The sequence below is a fragment of the Agelaius phoeniceus genome, chromosome 2 (assembly GCF_051311805.1).
Source record: "Agelaius phoeniceus isolate bAgePho1 chromosome 2, bAgePho1.hap1, whole genome shotgun sequence".
NCBI lineage: Eukaryota > Metazoa > Chordata > Aves > Passeriformes > Icteridae > Agelaius > Agelaius phoeniceus.
Genome location: NC_135266.1, coordinates 30,762,821 through 30,784,682, shown reverse-complemented (window position 1 = coordinate 30,784,682; position 21,862 = coordinate 30,762,821). Strand labels below are relative to the sequence as shown.

The window sequence follows — 21,862 nt, the reverse complement described above, 5'->3', positions numbered from 1 at the left end:
CCTGACTGAACATGGATAGATTCAGGTTTACAATTCCTGAGTTGTACCATCAGAACCTAAATTGGTTTTCTCTCCCAAAGACATGCTTTGTGTGATAACCTGACATGGTATCCAGCCCAAAATAAGGATAAAGATGGACATTATTTTTTATTGGCATAGAAGCAGCACAGGGCAGTCCAAGTCAGGGACCAGCCTGACTGGGTTGGAGGTGGAGCAGACCTTCCTGCAGCTGCTGGAGTGGTAATGGTTAACAACAGCCCCACCAGCCCACACATGCAGAGGAAGCATCCCAGAGGCCATAACTGAGCAAGGAATAAAGGCCTCTGCCTGCCCCAGGTTGGCAAATCTCTGTGGCCATGGGCAGGGGCCCAGCTGAGGGTGCTTCTAGGTGCACACTGGGTATTTTAGTCCTCTGTTGCCCTTGCCATTTGTTTTTTTTAAGTTTTAAAACTGATCAGAGTGCTATCTGGAAAATCTATGTGCCTTATTTTGTTTACCTGGAGGATCTATTTGTAAGCTAAATTCAGTCACTGGTTGAGGGACAAAGTACCAATTCTTTCTCCTCTGTGACAACAGGGAAAAAATACTCTGAAAATCTTCTGCTTTGTACAATGAAAGGAATGCAAAACTGTGCAGAATGCAGAGCAGGGCTCTCTGAGGGCTCCTGTTAAGAAAACTGATGTATTTTCTTTCATTAAAATCATGAAAGTTCCAGTGCTGAGAACAAATATATCCGGTTCTCTTTAACACAGCTTCCCGTACTTCCATGGAGAATTTTCAGACACAAACTTCCCCTGTTGTAAATCTAGATGTTTTTTAATGAGGTCTGGAGACTACTCATAGGGTTAGTTGAGATGGAGAGGTCAAGCTCACATGGTAAGGATGACTCTTAACTGAAGTGAACTCATTGAAATCTGATCACAACTCAGCATTTGCCAGTCAGATGGTACACTGTGACTCCAGGAATATGCAGTCTCTTGAGAAGGGTCCTCCCTGTCCCTTCTTGCCTGCTTTTGCAGAAGGTCCCTGGCAGGGTTGAGATTTCTCCTCAGGGGTGACCCAGTGAAACTCAAGGAGCTGCTCTGCTGTGTTGGGTGCTTAAGGCAAACCTCAGGGTGGAAGAATCCAGGACATGGCACCTTACAGTGTGCAGAAGTTAATCATGCTGTGTTGCTGTTACAGGGCAGCAGTGGGAATCAGTACAGGACATACAGGTTCATACAGGGGCCAAATCCCAGCACACCAGTGCATAGCTGTCTTTATTTCTTGTGTTGATGGGAAAGAAATCTGTCTCATTTGCAGCCCTCCACCATCCCTTTCCTAGTCACCATGTTTGCTTAGATCCTTTGATTTTTTTTCTCCCTGCAGCTAGAATTTTTCCACCTAACCACTACCCCCACCCCACAATAAAAGCAATGAAATTATGAGGAAGGAGTTCCATTCTGGAGTACAGCTGTTTTGTTGAAACTGCACAAATATTTTAACTATGCATCCCATTATTGCAGAACTTGATGTATTGTGTTTAGAACCGACCAGCATCCATGTAGGCAAAGGTGTTCTTTGCCTGCCTTAGCTTTCAGGAGTAAATACTCCAAAGCTTTGCTTAGCAGGATCCATAGATTTGAAGATGCAGAGTAGATTCCAGGCTTAGCAGCATAACTGTGCATTAACATAGTCCATCTAACAAGTCTTCCCACAGTCATTGTAGTTTATCTTTTGTCTGCTTTGCCTATCTCATTCAGCAATACTCTGGCTGTCTCAGTCAGTGGCAAAGAACTGCTCACTGCAGAATAATTAGAGCTGCAAACCATTCCCCTCTAACTGATCCATTTTTATCACTGATGGTCAAATTTTGTCAATATTATCAGGTCAGAAAAGACCTGAAAAATCATCAAGTCCAACCTTTGACCTAATACCACCATGCCCACTAAACCAAAGTGCAATGCCCACTCATTTTTTGAACTCTTCCAGGGATGGTGATTCTGCCCACTTTCCTGGGCAGCCTCTTCCCATGCTTAATCACTCTGCCATGAAGAAATTTTTTCAGATGTCTAGCCTGAGCCTCCCCTGCTGCAGCTTGAGTCCATTTCCCTTTGTCCTGTCAATGGTTGCTTGGGAGAAGAGACCAACCTCCACATCACCACAACTTCCTTTCAGATAGTTTTAAGAGTATAATAAAGTCTCCCCTGAGCCTCCTTTTCTCCAGGCTAAACAATTCTAACTCCCTCAGCTGGTCCTTGTAAGACCTGTGCTCCTGACCCCTCCCCAGCTCTGTTGTCCTTCTCTGGACACACTGCAGCACCTCAGTGGGAGATGAATTGAGCAGCCCAGAACTGGATGCAGCATTTGAGGTGTGGCCTCACCAGTGCTGAGTACAGGGCACAATCCCTGCCCTGCTCCTGCTGGCCACACCATTGCTGATACAGGCCAGGTCACCATTGGCCTTCTTGGCCACCTGGGCATTGCTGGCTCATGTTCAGCTGCTGTGGACCAGCACCCCCAGGTCCTTTTCCACTGGGCAGCTTCCCAGCCTCTCTGCCCCCAGCCTGTAGCACTGCCTGGGGTTGTTGTGACCAACTTTGCCTTGTTGGACCCTCATACAGTTGGTCTCAGGTCTTTCCAGATCCAGTCTGTCCAGATCCCTTTGCAGAGCCTATCTGTTTTACCACCTACCTTTTTGCCATGGCATCAGGTGTCTGCTCTTTGAGTCTGGTGCAGAATTAGCTATGAATAGCTTGCTTGGCATTTTCTACAGTTCCAGTGAGACAGTGGAATATTTGCTTCCATCTCTTTGTTTGACTTAGCAATGTATTCTGGATTGACATATTGATTCAAAAGCATTGTTGAAGTCTTGATGTGTACAAGATCCAGAAATTCTGTTCTGTGCACTGTTTTACTGGTGTGCCAGACCTCTGCAAGAGGTGAGAGTTTGGAATTGGAGCTTGGTCACAGTATGGAGACAAAATGTTTCAGTTAGAGGAGTGGTGATGGCTCACATCTAGTTTTCCTGCAGTTACTGCAGAGTAGATGGGAGACTAATTAACCTGGTGGTATCATTATCATTTACAGGAAAAAAATAATTTCTGAGATTACACCTAAGCCTTGAACAGAACTTACCGGTGCAGTTTCCTGTCAAAGGCTCTCTCTTCATATGCACAAAAAAAATTACATGAAACAATGTACTATATTTTGTGAAGTATAGTATGTGTATATAGAAGTGTGTATGTAAGTATTTATACATACATAAAAAACCTTTATCACGAACTGTATCAGTAGGATTCACATTACTAAGATATAAACTAAGGTCACAAAAATAACTTTTGAGTATTCTTCACAACATATATAATACTTATAACTGAATCATCTAAAGTGATATATTCTTGTTAAGGTGTGTGTATAAAGCATAGCACTGATTTTTAAAGTCTGCTCAATGAGTTTCACCACTCTAAACAGGAATTCCACACAGAAAAGCTAGCATGAATAGAAAGCAGATGGAAGCCAAAGCACAATCTTAACACAATCAGATGATGGTTAATAACTTGCCAGTCTCATACAGAGCTTACATGTTTTCAGCATGACTGTACAGTCTGATAGAAGCTGCTCTGATGACACACAAAGCTGTGTCAGTGTGCCAGCTCAGCCTGAGGTAGTCTCAAGTGGGACAGATGTAAGTTGATGCCATTGGAGGGTCACTTTCTCTCATGCTTCCTTTCAGATGCACTCTGTTGGGTTAGTCACCACACTGGGCATAGGGAGACCTTCCTCTTGGCAGCCCATGACATACTTGTTGTTGTCTCCACCCTGAGCCAGCCATGGCCTTTTGCACAAATCCATCTCTTCTTTCCGTTCCCAAATCTCAGTTCCTAGATGTTGGATGGATTTCAGGTTCAAGCCAGCTGATCATGGGGCTGGAGGCACATGGATATTCAACTCATGGCTGGCCAGAGGGAGGACTTGGTGGCACTGTGAAGTCCCCCTCCCAGGAGACTAACTGCTGTAAAGTCATGTCCAGATGTGGAAGTCCTCTTCTCCCTGCTCCCACCTGCCAGGATGCAGGAAGTGGGGAACCAGACCTGCCACCCCAAGGGCATTTCCCAGGAGCTGAGGGGATTCCCCCAGGAAGGGGCTTGATCTGGGACTGACCTGGCTGACTCAGGGTGACTCTCAGCCTCACTGCTCCTGCAAGTCAGGCTCTTTCAGGGAGAGAACAAATCCCAGTGATCCACAACAGGCTGGCGCATGGAGCTTAGTATCACTATGGGGAGCCAGACACCCTTTTCCAGCCCTCTCCCAGGTCTCATCATGTAATTGCATGGACATACCTGCTGCATCTGATGGTCTCTGAGAAACATCAAATATTGCTGATTGCTGAGACTTAATCTGATGACCAGCCCACAGAAAAGTGGCCACTCAGTTTGTCCAACAGGTTCTCCCTCTGTTTTAGAGTACCTGGAAATCAGTGAGGAAACTCCTGTCAAATGCCACAGGCTTTGTACCACAAATTGTTGCACATCTCTGCAAGTGTTGCTTGTTGTGATATTTCTGTTTGTCTCAAAACTTATTTCTCTTTGCAGTGTGATGTCTTGGATCAGAATTTGTTAAACTTCCTCCCAGAACAAGAACACTCAGAAATTTATAAGATGTTATCTTCTTGTATGCTTATGACAGATTCTGCCTCATCCGATTACTTAAAAAGTAAGTTTCATTTTATCTTCTCTAGTAAATGAAAAAGCACAGGCAGGATAAAAAATTTGCTCCCAGAAAGAGTTTTTTATGTGATGTGCAATAAAAAAATTAGGTTCATAGCCTTTCAAAAAGATCTTGCCACCTGGAATGACCCTTTGGTTCTATTTTTAAATGAAACTCTTTGCCTTTATTTTACTAGGCTAAGACTACTTGCAGTTATGTTAATTATTAAATATCATATCATTTGAGACAGCTAAGGAAAATAGGTTAGCTGATGGAAATTGAGAGTTCGCCTGAGACAAATCACATCTTAATTGATATTTCAGCCTGTTCAAGTAAGATGTTGTTCAGAGATCAGCTAATGTGGAGTACTTTTGGTTTGCCTTACAGTCAAAAAATACCTCTAAAACTATTGTAATTCTTTTTCCAATTGAAATTTGATTTCCTTGGAAATGTTTTTACTTCCTCAGCCTTACTCACTCTAGGAGGTAAGATGCAGAAAACCAAAAATGACACAATAATGTAAGATGTACAGCTGCCCAATCTACTGTATCGTACAAAACCTGCAGCTGATAGCTAATATGCCAGAGTTAATTTAATAGATGTTTTTAGGTAATTAAGCATAGTTTTCCAACACAGGATGTAGAACAGCTGTGAGTTGTGAGGAGCCTAAATAGATAAAAGCAGTAAGTGAAGAACCCAGTTCTCTCTGTGGCTGCACTGAGGCTGTGGCTGTGTAGCTCCTGTGATGAGGTGGTGTTAGAGAAGGGCAAGCCTTCAAAGCTGTCCCCGAGCTGCAGTCACACCTGGGCACAGTGCTGAGCAACCTGCATCCCTGCAAGGCTTTCTTGCAGAGCCTCTGCTCCTGCAATGTATAGCACATTGGTGTTTGAGACTCCTGACAGGTAACAAGCTGCTCTTGTGCTGCCAGTTGCAAGATTGGGGTTGGAAGACACCATTGGTTGTGTTTAGCTGAAATAGTATATTTATTTCTTCTTCTTCTTCTTTTAACAATCCAGCTGACAATGAACTAGAGTTTTATTGTCATCTTCTGAGAGGAAGTTTGAACCCAAAGGAATTTCCAACATATGAATACATAAAATTTGTAGGAAATTTTCGGTCTTACAGCAATGGTAAGCTTTAATTGTTGTATAAATGTTCCTTTAGCTGTGTAAAATAAAATTTAAGTATTGCTCCATTGAACAAGACAGGCTTTTAACTGACAGAACTATTTTTAACATTACGGGATAAATTTTGCTTCTCACGGATCTCATGGCTGAGTTGCAATAGCTGGATGAATACATGTGATGAGTGAAATTGTGTTAGTTGCTTTTGTTACTGCCCTTCACTTGCAGTGATCCTGGACTCGGGGTAAGTTTGCAAATAATGACAGGTTTAGATGAGGGTTTATTTGTGCTCACTGATACTGTGTGCTAAGGCCCCACCTATTAGCAAAATTATAATCTTGCTGCCTTATCTGCTGGTTTACTTTAAACACAAATTCCGTGCCAGAACTGATAACCTAACAAATCTGTCTTCTTACCCTTCTCTGCAAAATCCTGGGGAAAGGCAGCAGTGCCACGTTTCATCAGAATGGCTGAGGACACTGCCACCCACCTCCCTCTCCAGCTGCCATTTTGCATTCCTCTCCAGCACTGCAGAACCCACTACTCTCCAAAAAAAAGGGAAGACATGCAGTCAGCATAGTCTCTAATGCACCACAGTCAGTCCAGGGAAACCATCTTTCAAAGGGTGAAGAGCAGATTTCCACCTCACCCGTTCTCTAACAAACAGATTGCTGCACGGCCATTAGTGTCAGAAATGAAATACTCTTTTATTCCTTTCCTTCTTCTGCCTGCCCAAGTTTGCTTTAGTTACTTGCCTGACTGAACTCCAGAGTGGCATTTCCAAAGTTGCTGGTATTGTTCCAAATAGGTCATCCTCTGCAAAAAAATTCCCCACCGTGCTTTCCAAAAACTGCACGCCACGCTGTGAAAAAAAATGTCCCTGTCCCCATTTAACTTTCTGTTTTTGCTCCACATGACTAGAATAGAAACCTACGTGCAGGATGGAGATATGTATTTCTTGTTTGGTGCCATCTGATTTGAGGCTCTATTTGTATTGAAAAATGTAGCTGCCTGTATGCTTTCTAGTTTGAATGAAGTGAAATGCGCCTGCCTGACAGACGCGCACACCAAGCTGTTCTGTTTTCTAGAGCAGAAACCGGATTTCAGGTGCTGACTCATAAGGATACATTTCTACCAGGGGAATTTCTGATCCATTTTCTTCAAGGATTTTCAGCCCTTTATTTTAGTGTGACATTAATATTGCCCCCTTACCCGTTAGTATTTCACATCCCAGCTATTTCATCAGTGGCTATTTCTCAGAAAAATGATAAAACTTACATTACAGCTATCTTCCCTAGCTTAATGCATAGAAACTAAATGGGAACATATTGATTTCAGAAGACACCAAATCATTTTCCAAAGACCCCATCTTAATAGCTTTCAAACAAGTCATGTGCTTTCTTCTTCACATTTTTCCCCCTTTGTGCCACTTTTTTCTAAATCTTCACTTTATTTTGTCTCTTCCACTTTCTTCCCATCTCTGCTGCAGCCTGACCCTCTGGTTGACAGAGAGGGGCAGCCTTACCTGGCTCTGTGAGATGGTGCCTCCTGGCCCCCTTGCCATCTGACTTTAGTTTTGCCAGTACAGTGCAGAGCCTGATGGAAATGCCTCACCAGTGCATGTCCAGCACTGCTCCCCTTTGGCTGGGAGTCACCCCCATGGCTGCCTCCCAGCAAAGGTGGAAGTGAGTGTCCTGGACTCACATGTAGCAGCAGCACACTGTTTGCTTGGGAGCTGATAGCCTTGGCTTAGAGGGTGAGCAGCCAGAGGAGGGTGCAGACCCCTGAAGTGGCTGTCCTTGGATCCACTGGGCTCCTTGCACCAGCCTGCTGCACCCTGAGCAAGGCACAGGAGAATCAGCTCAAGTGAGCACCACAGGAATGCTCCACCCTTTGGGGAAGCCACCCAAGGGCTGGGGGCAGGCACCTGTGCTTTGGCACAGGGACTTGTGGCACAAACAACTCCAAGCATCTGGTGGGTGCAGGGGTGGACTGGGTTCCTGCCTCTGCTTGGCCCAGAGTTACCAGGCACCATCCCCCAGCCCATGCTCCTCAGGGCTGTCACCTGTTGGGCTGACAGTAATTGCCCTCTTTTCCTCCTGTTAAATAAATGCCCATTCTCCAGTCATCCATCCTCCAGGTGTGAGGCCAAGTGGGCAAGAGAGAAAGTGGTGAGAAGGGTGGTGGCAGAGACATATCACTAAGGGCAGCATTTGTCCTATATGCATAGGATCAGCTGGCCCCAAAGCCTGCTTTTTGGAGGTGTTTGTGAAGGAAGGATTCTAAGCTAAAGATAAGAGTTAGCTGGGGGAGAAAGACAGAAATTGCAAATTAGGCTTAATTAGCAGGAGACATTCCTTATGAATGTATTGAAGAATGTTTTTCCCTGTAGCTTTTCACAGCAGTGGAAGTGTGAGCATGTTTTTACACATGGGAGACTGATACAGGATGTTCCTTAAATACAAATCCTGCCATTCCTTTTTAGCCACCCAATGCAAACTCCTACCTTTGTTTCCAATGGTTTGCTGAGCATACTCTGAGCCCACTCATCCTGCGTGTTCCTGGCACAAGGATGCCAGAGCCTCTATGGCCAGGGAAGTTCTTTTATCCCTGGGCAGATTATATCCTGTCAGGATACTTAGCTATTCTGTTGTCATTAATGTAGAGTCATAGCAGGAGTAAATCTGTCTCCATTCCTTCTCATTTAACCTTTGCTGATGTTTTTAAGAACTGTTAGGTCCTACTTCACCCTCTTTAACAGAAATGTCACTATCTTTATTCTACTTCCACATAGCCTTTTATGTAATCTCTTTTGAATTATCATCTCCTTAGGCTTATTTTATTATTGTTCATTGTTCATACAGTGTTGGTGCTTGGGGCAAGGAGGTCGTGCCTGTGAGTCCCCAGTCACCTTGCCCCCCTCCCTCCTCCCTCATACCTTCCCCCTTAATCTCGTTGTTGACTTCTGGCTGAGAACATCATATAGGGATGGGTTTGAATGGATTAATTTGAAGGATTGCAGCTTAGAAAGCCAGTTAGGGGCTTAGCTTCTCTCCCTAACTTTAATGGGAGCTCTGAGGCTTTAAAGGCCGTCATACTGAGATGCCAAAGATAATTTTTTTCATGCTGAAGTAGGACAAATACCTGATATCTGCCAAGGTGACTTGTCACCAGAATTGCTGTCAGGGAGCCAGATCACACACAATCTGCATCGAACCCATGCTACTCCCACAGAGGAGCAGTCACTGGCATCTTTGCTGATCCCAGAAGAGGCAGGGACATGCATGTACAGGCCCAGAAATTGCCCAGGAAAGCTCTCTCAGTTCACAGCAGGTATTCTGTCTTTCAGGAGATCACTGTCTCTGGAGCTCCTAGGGTCAGCTACAGCTGTGGGCTAGAGGAGCTACACAGCCCAGTGCCAGGGTTAGCAAGAGCATGCACACTTTGAACTGGTCCTGAAGAATCTGTACTCTGCAAACCCTACTGCAGAGCATTTCTGCAGCTGTATCTGCACCAGGGATGTGACATGAGCTGCCTGCACATGAGAGAATCCCCATTGCACTGGCTGTGCCCAAGTGAGAGCAGCTGACCAGCAAGACAGCAGTGCAAGCTGTGCAGAGTGCTGCATGAGTCACTGCCGTGCTAAATCAAATACAAGAGATTTGATTTTCCATTTGGGAGGATTATATAATCATCATTAATTAAGCTTCAATGAGAAAAGGAGGACTGTAACCTGATGTGAAGATTCAGTAGTCCCGTGAGAGGAAAGGAGGTGGCCCATGGGCCACTCAGACAAGGAAGGTGGAATTCCTTTTTGCTTCTGTGAGAAATGCCTACTTGCTGTCAGATCATCAGGGTTGTTTGTGGTTTATTTGTAAATAGGAACTCTGTCCAATATTTTTATATATTTCAGGTTCTGGGTCTGTAGTCCAGATTTTAACGAGAGTCATGAAGGGAGCTCACATCTGAGGGAGCCAATTGCATCACTGGACCTATTAACCTGTAGTACCTGATAAGAGAGAGAGTCATATCAGCATCACCAATGAATAAAACAGTGGCTCTCACCCAGTCTAGCCTGAGGGCTGAGGGGGAAGGCAAGTAATGAAGGTAACTCTCCCCAAAAGTCCAAGGAAGTGCTCAGCTGCAGTATAAAATGTCAGATCGAGTGAGAATACATTATTTTACAAAGCCGCTTAATAGCTCACTCAGATAAGAAATGATAAGATGGGTTGGATTTATTCCTCCTGTGAAAATTGTTTGTACATTTGTAAACACACAAAGATCTCTCATAATTATATATCCAAATATTGGTTCTGGTATCCTCTTTCTGAAGTGACACACTTGCTTAAAAACTCCTGAAAGGGACAAAAACAGTCCTCCCTTTCAAAGAGTTAATCAATATTAAAAAGGACCACCAGCATCTTTTAAGTGATAGATCTGTCCTTTCATCCAAAATCCCTGAAGCTTTTCTCTTGCAGAAGTAGATAAGCATTATGTGAAAAGAGTTCCTAATCAAGTAATGTAATATTATAGTGGAATTTAAAATTGTGCATTTTTGTTCCCAATTACATGGAAACTCAGGAAGTATCTGGTTACTGAATGCTAATAATGGAAGATACTCTACTGTTAGCTGATACATCTCTCAGATACAATAATAAGCATCAAGAAAATTACTATGTTGAGGAGGAAAAAAGTCTTAACTTTCAGAAAAATTAATTGCATCTGAATTAATTTTTAAAAGAAGTAAACAGTTCATACAGAAGATACATTGATCTTGAGGGTCTGTAAGTATATGCTGAAACATCTGAAACAAGAATAATTCAATCCAAAATGAATATTTTGATCAGAACCAACAGCCCCATATTATTATTTGCTATTAACAATATCATAGAAGCCACACCTAACAATATGCAGCATTCATGCTTGGCTCTCTCTGCAAAGAAAAGACACCATGGCTGTACTAAGGAATCTACTTGGGATTCATATCACACATATCATACCATTCATATCATTCAACACAGGATGGCCAGGGGAGAAACAGGAGGAGGAAAGAGGAGAGAGTAGATCAAAGTGGACAGGTGATGTATGGACAGTGTCACTGTTACTCATCTACATATCTACTGAGAGCAGTCTGGCTTGCCACCAGCACTTTAGATTTCTTCATTATATCTGGTAATTGCCAAATATTCTGTTCATCTGAGGCCTGAATTAATTTATATGAAACAAATTTGAGTTTATTCTGGTCTGTTTGGCTTGTATTTTTGAAATCACTGTTCAGTTTGCTTGACAGTCACTAAGACTGGTTCTTTAAATATTAACATCTCTTGACAAAGTAGGAAGGAGGGATTTCTTCTTTCAAATGGCATAAGCAGGAGGTTTGCTATCTTAGGAAGATTATGTTTTACACATTCCAAGCTGAAGTAAGATGACCGAGCAACTGACTGCTGTACTATTATTAACTGAATAAAGTGGCATCTGGGGTTTTTAAAACATGTTTTCATTCACTTCATATGGCATGATTTCTCTCCCTAAGGATAAAAATCCTTTTGTCTGTAATAGTGAAGGGCTTAGTTCCTTTTGTACATTATTTATTTGTAACATTCTGTTCCAAGTGTTCTGGTCTTCAAAAAAATTAAAAATAAACAAAAGAAAAAAAACTAAGATCTCTGTATAGGTAAATCAGTTTCTTTGTGTCTTATGAGATACTTGCAGGTATTTAATACTTCTACAGAATTATTTTGTGGTACTCTAGGGGCAACAGGCATGATAGGTAACCACAAAAATGATTAAAATTCACGCTAAGGAGCATCAGCTAGCTGATATATATGAAACAACTGTTTCACCTTTCTGATTATGTATTTAGCTTTGTCACATGGCCTTCAGATTCCTTACTCAAGATATTTTGTCCTGATTATTTAATTGTGAAATACACAGGCCTTCATTTACCCAAGCTCACCTGTTTATGGCCAGCCTAACATTTCATTAGGCATCATCTGACAAAAGCACTCCAAGCCCTATATTTGACTGATAAATCTTAATATCTGCATAGCCTCAGGCTTGATCCTATATTTTCTGTTCCACTGGTTTTCTGTGGTGCTCTCAGAAAGTTCACTACTGAACTTTGCTACCTCAAGATGTGTTTCTTTTGAAGAGACTTGGAGAGTCATAAGGTATGATTTTTCAGAAGGCTTTTTTAAAAGGTTATACCAGGATTGTAATTTTTTTAAAAATTCATCTAATGACCTCTTTTTTTAACTACACTTCAAGATTCATTAACCAAAAAAGGCTGAAATTCACTGACCAGCTGCAAAAGCAGAGCAAAGCAGGCTGTGCAGATAGAGCTGTGGAAAGAAAAGATACCAACAACCGAAGTCAGGCAGCAAAGTAATTCAGAAGCAAATGTGAGTGGTTTTTTCCTTTCAGTTATTGTAGTTGTCATTTTCAGATGGAGATGTACTTGACAATGTAGTGGCTACCTGCCTGCATCATTGAGGCTTCAATGCTCTGGACTTTGTCAAAGGCAGCTGAGTATGAGATGGCACAGTAGCTGTTCAAAGACAGGATAACATCCAGCCAGGCCAGCTGTGTCTCATCTCTTTGGGCTTATTCATTCACTGCTGCTTAAGTTCATCATTTCCAAATGTTGTGAGGAAATCCCAAATTACTGCCTAACTGTCCTACACAATAATTATTACCCTCTTACTACTGCATTTACCTGTTGGAAATAGAATCCTATTTTGTAAATGCCACATTCAGGGATGTATTCTGCTGCCTTTTGGGAATATATCTCAGGCTTGTGGCTGTTTACATCCAACAGCTGACATAAAAAAGCCATCTGTTCTCTTTGGTGTGACTCAGTCTCCACTTCCTTCTACAACTGGTGTCATTTGCAAGCCCATGGTTTGCTAACTAGGTTAACTTATCATACCTGTATTTCAGAGGCCTAATGTGCATATCTTGATTTCATGTCTTAGAGCCCAGACTGCAAGAATTTGCTACTGACCTTGGCTATTAAAGAGAGAAACAGCCCCACTGACTTCAAATGTCTCAACATACTACATAGCAAGCTCAGAAGTAACTTTTCACAGTGCCTGTAATGCGGGTTTATAGCATTCCCATTAATTTTTAAATGGGACCAACTACAGAAATCAACAGACTTGCTCAAAATACTAATATCAGAGATGGATCAATAACTCTTTACTTAGGCTACTCATGTGTCCTGTAGAACTTAACTTGTTTTTTTTTCAACATTTTGTGTTAATAATCACACAGAAGCCCACATACATACACATAACTCCAGGATCAGAATGGGAACACGTATTCCTAGGGAGTCCCGAGAGCACGTGTGCTCTGCTGGTGAAAGGAGGAGAATTTTGCCCATAGTTTTTCTCTCTATATCCAGTTAGCCATGCCCTCCAGTCTATAAGAGAGGACTTGATCTCTGGAGATGTTCACATCTGTGCTATCTTCTCAGATAAAGAACCTTTCTCTTCCTTTTCGGTGTAATATATATTGTACCCGCAGTGGCCTAAACCATTTAATCACAGGTGTGAATTCCACTTAGAATACTTTCTTTTCTGTCTCATACCCTGTTATCCTTGCATCAATATTTATTCTAAGGCTTTTAATAGGTTGAATTGGGTTCCAAAAGCACATGTGATCACTTGAGACTTCTTCCATCTCTGCAATTTGTGGCAGTGAATGAAATCCCAGTGCAGAAGCACCCCAGGATAAAAATGGCTTGTTATCTTCTTTCCATATAGATACAAAGCTCTTCAATTTCACAGTAATGCTTTGCCCTGTGCAGAAGAGCCAAACTGTCTGCAACTTCATGAAGGTGGATGTAGGGGCCTAATAGTAAGGAAAGAGAGTTTCATATTAGTTTTAATCCCTGTTAGCACAAAATTAGCTCACATTGGTGAACTCTGGCTGCTAGCTAGGACCTTCTCTGCCCTTATGGGAGAAAGTCAGCTAGGCAGGGCAAGAATCCAGCCCAGTTCCCACTGCAGCCTGGCACACTGTTTTCTTTCATAGCTGTGGGAGTGGGATTACCATCTCTAAACTTGAACTTGGAGGAATAATTTGCATTATGTCATTCTAACATGGGACTGTGGGCTGGTTTTCAGCAACACATCCTTTTGGCAATGCAATCTCTGTGGCAGGAGGTGCTAGTGGGCTCTGAAAGCAGCTGAAGCCATGCAATCATGAAAGACACAGGTGAAAAGCATATACAAAATGTGTAACCACATCACATCCAGTTTTTCCCTCTGCCCAGTGTTGGAGGACACAGCAGGCCCTCTGCAGACTTGCCAGATGTGCTCATCTCCAGAGGCCAGTGCCATACATGGGGTCCCTTTTCTTCTTCTTCTTTTAAACAAGGAGAGCTTGAGCATACTGGGGACAGTTCTTTCCATGCAGAAGGGGAAGGCATTCTTCAGCAGCCAAGAATCACAAGCATCCTCCTGCTAGTTTGATGAAGCCTCCCTGGCTGTGGGCCCCGGTGTTCTGCCACTGATGACTTGACGAACTCTCTTCAGCTTCCTCCTTTGCCAACACTTCTTTTCACTGCATCATGGAAGTTACAGCACTAGGCATGCTACAGCATGGGGGTTTTTTTCCATGTGAGTGGTGGAAAAGAGCAATTGGATGCGTGGGGTTTCTTTCCAGAAAACTGGTTTATGCTCTGTAATAAGGTTTGGCCTTATTTTTATCAGGATTAACCTGTAAAATTCATATTCGAAGTTAAGCTCTGATGCCTTTCTGCCTAACATGACTGACTTGGATTTAAATATATGCATATCAGCTTTAAAAGCTTTTAGAGCACTTCTCTGAATAAAAATAGTATTAGTATACTTGGAGTGTGCAAAATATTCAGGGAGAGCGAATCTTATATGAGGCATGACTCCAGGTCCCATTTTTTTCCCTAACTAGTGCCTAACTCCACTTGCAATGGCTTTGATGAGGCTGTCCCAAGGGCTTACAGAACATCCCCAGGAAAGCAGATCTGCTTTGTTGCAACTGTTCGTTTGGCAACACCCCAGTTTTTAAAGGTAAGTGCTCACCCTGGGTGCTGTGCATTCCAGAACTTCACGAAACACTTTCAGATGGGGCAGCACAGAAGGTTCTTAGTTTTGCTAATTGAATGGATTACAGGTATCACATTTCATGCATAAAAATCCAGTGAAGAGGATTATCAGTGCAAGCCAGGATCTGTGGAAGCAGTGTCACTTCTGCCCGTGTTGCACAGGATACAGAACCCTCCTTGCAATAGGAATTGTAAAGTCACTTTGAAATTTGGTTCCTCATTGCTGCTTTCTGTTCCTGCAATGGGACAATGTACAAAGGTCTCAAGGGTCTTTTCCAGCCTAGCTAATTCTGTGATCCTGTGATTTTGTGATACAGATGACCACCAACAATTCCATTTGTGCTTCTCAGCATGTTTGGTGGACTACTGCTTGTTTCCCTTCTCACAAATCCTGGAAGATAGCTGCTTGTGGTTATGAGGATAGACAAACCAAGCTTGTGCCTAGCACTGCTGTTCCCTGATTGACAAATGTGAACTGCTGCATCAGGTGTCCTGTGCCCAGAGTTTAGGAGGTTTTTTTGAATGTAATTGAGATGTGACCAATATGAAAACTCCCTTGGCCTGGTTCCATTACTGCTCTGGAACTGGCAGGGCATTCTAGACTGATTCCTGACCCTGCAGGCAAGTCGAGTCCTTCCAGGTAAGTGAGGACGCTGCCTATGCATCTTAACCACAATAAGCATATTAGCAGAAGGGCTGGAGTTAAAAGTTCTCTGAGAACCCTAAAAGCAAATTCCTTGTCTTTGGGGAGCCAGCATCTCAAAATAAACAGGGAAACAAAATGGGCTACTTGTGGCAATGAGCTGTCCAGTGCTAGGGAGGAAGCAGCTGTTGAGCAGCCCTGAGAAGCTTTTAACTGCCACAAAGTCCTGAACACACTTCAGTTCACCTGGGTGACTCACCTAACTCCCACTCTTGGCTTTCTACTGTAAAATGAGTGTAAAATGTTTATCTGACCAGCTATGGAAGACGGAATTCAGCAGTTTGGTTGCACACAGCAGTGTTTGTACCTTGAACTTTAGTGTATGATCTTGGCATAAGCATGAATTTTGGCCTAAACTGGAGAGAGGGGGAGAGAGGAATTTAAGGTGTTTGTGAAACCTTTTGCCTCTGCACAGCTAGTGACTTCAAAGAACTTTGTCAGCATTGATATGTATCATAGAACTGCTTGATTGCAGCACACCTCAGCTTGTTCTCTGGTCCCAAAGGGTTTCAAACATCAGTGGTCTCCTCTGCCAGAAGGACAGCAGAGAGAGAAGCACTAATGGAAATGATGGGAAGCTGTCACTGGGCCCACAGCACGGGGGGGTGGCATCAGGGAGCAGGGGAATAGCAGCACTGGGCAGGCTGTCCTTACCAGTGAGGATGGAGACCCTCCTGCAGGAGAGACACAAAGGACACAAGAACCCAGGATGCCACAAATCCAGAATGCTGATGCTGGGAAGTCCCCGGCCAGGAGCCTCCAGGCTGACTCTAGGCAGCTTGTGAAGCTGCAGTTGCCCCTGCAAAGCATCCAGTGGGAGAGGAGAGGTGGCCACAGTGAGGTGGCCATGGGGCACGCAGCCAGCCCCAGCCCACGCATGGGTGTGCACTGTGATGCCATCCTTCCCTCTGCTTCCCACCTTCACCCAGCAAGTGACCCCCACTGACTGCCTCCTGATCCTCATCTCTCTGGGGCAAGGCTGTCCTGCCTCACAGACAGCCCTGTGCCCTGCCTTGCATAACTCATTAATTATCATGCTCATGAGCACTGAGGGGCTGCTGTGAATCTTGAGGGCCAGCTTGTTTCTGTGGCAGTGAAGTGCAAGGCAACACTGACCCCTTAACCCACTGGACAGATCCCCTGCAGGCTGGCTGCCTGAAAAGCCATTTGCTCCTCTGCAGCTACTGAGGGAGAAGGAAAGTGTCCCCCTTTCTCAGAGAGCTTGGTGGGCAGACATCCAAAAGGACCAAGGGTGGTGGGTATCTTTAGTAACACAGAGGGAGTGAAGCAAGATGTGGCAAGCCCTGGTGGGATCAGGCACAGGCTGGATGCTGGGAAAGCCCACGGCCATCACACCCCAGGCACTGCTTCAAAGCCAAAAAACTTTTGGCACCCTGAGGCACAGTCTCAGCTCTTAAGTACGTGTGCATTACAAGTTCTTCTCCCTGTCTCCTGTAAAAAATGTTGGCATTGATAAATACAATAGTTTGCTCTCTGGAATGGCCAGAAAATGGGTGAATCCTCTGTTTTCTCCTCTTATGCACCATGTATTTATAGCTAACAAAAGCTAGATGAAGCAGAGGGGTGAAGCTCCAACTCTCAGTAAGTCAGTTTTCTCCACTGGACAGGAGATGTGCATTGTAGAAGAACCTCTAGAGGAATTCACATCAAGACACAGTCTGGAGTGGAAATTTCTATTCCTGGATCACAGGTTGGTGACAAGAAAAGCCCTGCTGGTTGTGTTTGGTGCTTTTCTACTACTATTTCACAAGTACAGTTCTCTCAAGTAGTGTTCCATTTCACGTCTAAATCTCATGAACAGGAGGGCTGCCAACAAAATTCCTACAAAAGCTGATGTTTACTATTTTGCATTTACTTTTGCTTTTATTTTTAATGGGCTTTTGAAACAAAAGGACTCTATTTCTTCAGCTGAATTTGTGATTAGCTTGTTCTTCCTTCCCTTAAAATTATCAACAGACCAAAGTCTGTCACATGGCAAAATGAGCTAATTATTATACAGCTGCAGAAATCCTTCCTTCCAAATCCAGTCATTGATTGCGTGTGTGCAATTCCCACTGAGTTATGGAGGGAAAGTCTATGCTGGCCTGAGGCATCTGTGCTGGCAAAGGTACAAAGCAAGTGCCTCAGCATGCCACAGATGAGCTCTCCAGGCACCCAGAGGAAAGCAGCACAGATGATTTCCTCTCTTATCCCCCCAGTCCCAGCAGATGATGGCTTCCAAACACCTCCTCACACATTTTTCCCTGTATAAGGGCTGCAGGAGCCATTGCAGAGCCCCTGACCACGCAGCCAAGGAAGGACTCCCTCACAGGAGATTCCTGTATAAAGGTCCCTGAGAAGCTGCACTGCTTTCCACAATCACATTTTCCCTGGAGGAGGGGGGTGTTGTCATAGTCTTGTCCTGGTGGGACGGTGCCTGCCGGAATTGCTGTGCCCGGCTGGGTATCCCAAGCTCAAGGTGGGGGAAAGTGAGGATCCAGCCCCCTGAGGTGAACAACTATACACTGATAAGTGAAAGTAGATCTGGGCTGTTTGCATCTCTGCATCAACATGCAGAACTGCTGGTTCTGTGTTTCATGGCCTGCTGTTGTGCCCAACCGCAGAGCGCCGCCGATCATCGGATACCTCCCTTTTGAAGTGCTGGGTACTTCTGGCTACGACTATTACCACATAGACGACCTAGAGCTGCTGGCAAGGTGCCATGAACACTGTAAGTATCACATGGCCCGGGTTCCTGGGAAGTCACTGGACACTGGGACTCCTCTTTTCAGTGAAAAGTTGTTTGGAAGGGGAGGTTTGACTCTGCCTCAGCCTGTATATCTTAGCAGAGCTGTAGCAGACTGCAGACACTGCAGCTGATTGGCATCTGGGACAGACTTACCAAGCTCCGAAAAATATAATTTTCTCTTCTATATCCCCAAAAGTAGCCAGTGAGACTCACTGAATGGATAAAATATGCCAGATTTCACCCCTTTTCTATTAGTAAAGAATATGCAGAAATAGTTCAAGCAGTTCTTGTGGATTATTTCCCCTAATGTTGTTCACTGTGTATTTGGGATTAGCTGTGATTATTTAAATACAGTCTACTAGGATTTAATTGAAAAACTCTTTCACTAAGTAAAGAAAATAAGGCAATGCTTTTCAAATATTTGCTTACAGAACTGGCTTTAACATCTCACATTACCACCTCTGCCTGTCTTGAAAGTATCCTGTCAACATTAGTTTTTATATGTTGACATTGAAATATAGAAAGGCTAAATATTTGGATGTTTGGGAACCCCTTGAAATCACCAGGGGGAAAAAGAAGAGATTAATTTGGTTATTGAATCTTCAAAACCTTCAGTACACCCTGGTTTACCGTAGTTTGAATTCTTGTCAGTCTGGGAATTTTCTTTCAAATTTTGTCTTCGCACAGTGTTATCTCATATGCTTACTTCATTCTAAATCCATCTGCACACAATACTCATCTTTTCAAGCATTTTTATCCTGTACTTTTCTGCTCTAGAATTTAAGATGATCACTCTTAGAAAATAATCCCAGGTGTCTAATTAAGCAGTATGTGATCAGCACATAAAGCTGGGTAAGATCTCTGTTTAAATTGTAGAGGACACTAATTCATTAGTGTCCAAACTTAAGGTTAATTGTGCTGTGTAGGAATGTACTATCCAAAGTGTGAGAAGAAGATACCTACTAATCATTATGATTTTTGTTCTGTCAGAAGGCTGAGAGGAGCACTTACTCAAACTTGGTGCTTATACTCCTGTCTACCTATGACAGATACTTTTGTCACTTTTTTTTCACATTTCATGTCATTTTCACGTGGGAAACTGTGCTACAAGCTGTGTGTATTTTCTGCTGGCAGTGATGCAGTTCGGCAAGGGGAAGTCGTGCTGCTATCGGTTTCTGACCAAAGGACAGCAGTGGATCTGGCTCCAGACCCATTACTACATCACCTACCACCAGTGGAACTCCAAGCCAGAGTTCATTGTGTGCACTCACATGGTGGTAAGGTATGGAAAATCCTATCAACCGGCCAGGACATAAGGGACAGGAAGATAGGAGCATTCTCATATCTGTCAGCATTTTCTTTCAAAAATATAACATCATTTACATAACAAAAAAATTAAGCCTGAACTTTCTGAAGGAAATAGGGTAATTATAGAAAAATTATCAGACTGAACCTTAGTTCATGTTAAGCTTATTTTTTTGTTTTTACTTTAGGGGCAGATAAACAATGGCATTTTTTCATTTTGTGCAAAATTAGAAAATAGATCCTTAAATATTCACATTCTCTAATCCTTACATTGTTTTTAAAGAGCTGTGTAGAAGCTTTTCAGTGAAGTCATAAAGTGGTTGTAGGATGTGAACTTGACCTTTTTATATAGTTCTTTAATATGAATCTTGACTTCAAGAAGATAGGAACAGAGCAAAACCTGAAAATTAAAACACTCTCAAATGTTTTTCAGTAGCATTTGACTTAAGTCAGTTTTCAGCTGTTCATTTAACCTGTAAAATGTACAGTAATTTATTTCTCCATTCTCTGAAAGCACATTTTAAGAAATATAGCAGTTCCATATTGATACATAGAATTATATTTTCCATTCAGTTATGCAGATGTTCGGGTGGAGAGGAGACAGGAGATGGGCTTGGAAGAAGTGTCCTCAGAGGTGGTGTCCTCAGCACTAAAGGTACAATGAGAAAAGCTTTTTTCATGAACTTGTGTAGCAATCACAACTTGTTCTGTGTTAACATCACTGAAGACTCCAGCATTGTCTTTCTCCAATGTTGGTGGATTCTCTTAACTTCAGAACTCATTGCTCATTTGAATTATTTGGACATAAATCAGGTGGGTTTATGAAAGAATAAACCTGGAGATCAGTAACAACCACAAATGAAGTGGAACATGGGCAGGGGCAGGGGCAGTGTAAGATATCTCACTTTTCCTTGGCAAGGTACTACAGTTTAGAGATGCATTTGGACACTTTCTGGCAATCAGCCCTCTTGGACACATCTCAGTGATCTCTTGAGGAAAGACAGCAAAAGCTTATCCTCAGTGCACGGCCAAGTGTCTCACAGAGGTTGCAGTTGCTGTCACATCCAACTGAACACAAAAGAAAGATTCAGAAAAACATCTGAAGGCACAAAGTTACTATGGCAGTAGCCTGCTATTTATTTCTAGCTCAGTGATAGTTGTTTGTAAAATGCATTAGTTTGATGCTGTTTGGAAGGGGCATTGATGCCTTTGTCCAGGTCTGCTGGCCTACCTGAGATTAGTTCTGCTCAAGTCATTTTAGGTCTGCCAAAGAACTGGAGTGCAACCATTACTAAATATCAAAATGCTTTACCTCTGACAGATGCAGTAGCTGTTCTCCTTTTCTGGTTTGTTTTAGGAGAGTGGTGCCAGCTTGGATCCTGAACAGCACTTTAATGCACTTGATATTGGTGCCTCAATCCTCAGCGCTAGTCGGACACCCTCAGCATCATCCAGGAGCTCACCAAAATCTTCCCACACACCCAAGTCAGACCCAGCGTGTGAGTGGCATTCCTGAGTTATGGAATTATTTTTAATTTAGCCAAGTTAAAGAATGTGTGCTTATATACCACAGCTGCTAATTTAACAGTAAATTATGAGGTATTGATGATATGCACTGACAAAGAAGTGCAAAAGCTGAAATGGTAATGTACAAGAGAGAAGGTTCTAGCACAACCACCTAAATTCTGGAAGATGAACACTGGGATTAGACATGAAATGTGCTGTTTCAATCTGTTACAAAAATGAGAATTTTGTCTTTAGATTTGAGGGCACCTCTGTGAGCAATATGAAATTTCTCTAGACTTACATGACTAGTAACAGCCTGTGGGTGACTCTCCTCTGGCCAAGATTTAGGATGCTCCAGTGTTGACTTGGGAATACTCTTTCTGCTTCCTGGTCTGGAAAAAAAGCCAACGAGCTAACCTAAATTTACAGTTATTCGGCCCATATAAAGGGAGTTCCAGCTGGTTTAGAATAGTTCATGGGTCTTTTTGCACTGCTCATTGGAGCATAGAATCATAATCTGTCTCATTTACTTTTATCTTTGCCCAGACCCTCCTTATCAGTTTAATTTCATTGCCATTGAAGTCAACAAGAACAGCCCTGACTCCCACTAGAATTTAGCCAGGCCATTACAATTTCTACCCAGGTCTTGTCACATTATCCACTTCAAACAGGGTTGATTTCCAGCATGTAAGATCTCACTG

At 43.0% G+C, this 21,862-nt stretch overlaps 1 protein-coding gene across 6 annotated transcripts in view; it reads left to right on the top strand.

The window, feature by feature from the left end:
* NPAS2 (neuronal PAS domain protein 2) overlaps window positions 1–21,862 on the top strand; it is a 105,786-nt gene that overhangs the window by 64,897 nt on the left and 19,027 nt on the right. For all 6 annotated transcript variants that reach the window (XR_013180869.1, XR_013180868.1, XM_077173412.1 and 3 more), the window contains exons 6-13: window positions 4,575–4,695; window positions 5,706–5,819; window positions 14,745–14,863; window positions 17,230–17,312; window positions 18,226–18,332; window positions 19,485–19,632; window positions 20,229–20,310; window positions 21,013–21,154. Coding sequence is in view for 4 of the 6 variants with exons in the window: in XM_077173412.1 (XP_077029527.1) it covers window positions 4,575–4,695; window positions 5,706–5,819; window positions 14,745–14,863; window positions 17,230–17,312; window positions 18,226–18,332; window positions 19,485–19,632; window positions 20,229–20,310; window positions 21,013–21,154 (916 nt within the window). In the remaining 2 variants the exon portion in view is untranslated. The remainder of the gene's footprint in view (window positions 1–4,574; window positions 4,696–5,705; window positions 5,820–14,744; window positions 14,864–17,229; window positions 17,313–18,225; window positions 18,333–19,484; window positions 19,633–20,228; window positions 20,311–21,012; window positions 21,155–21,862) is intronic.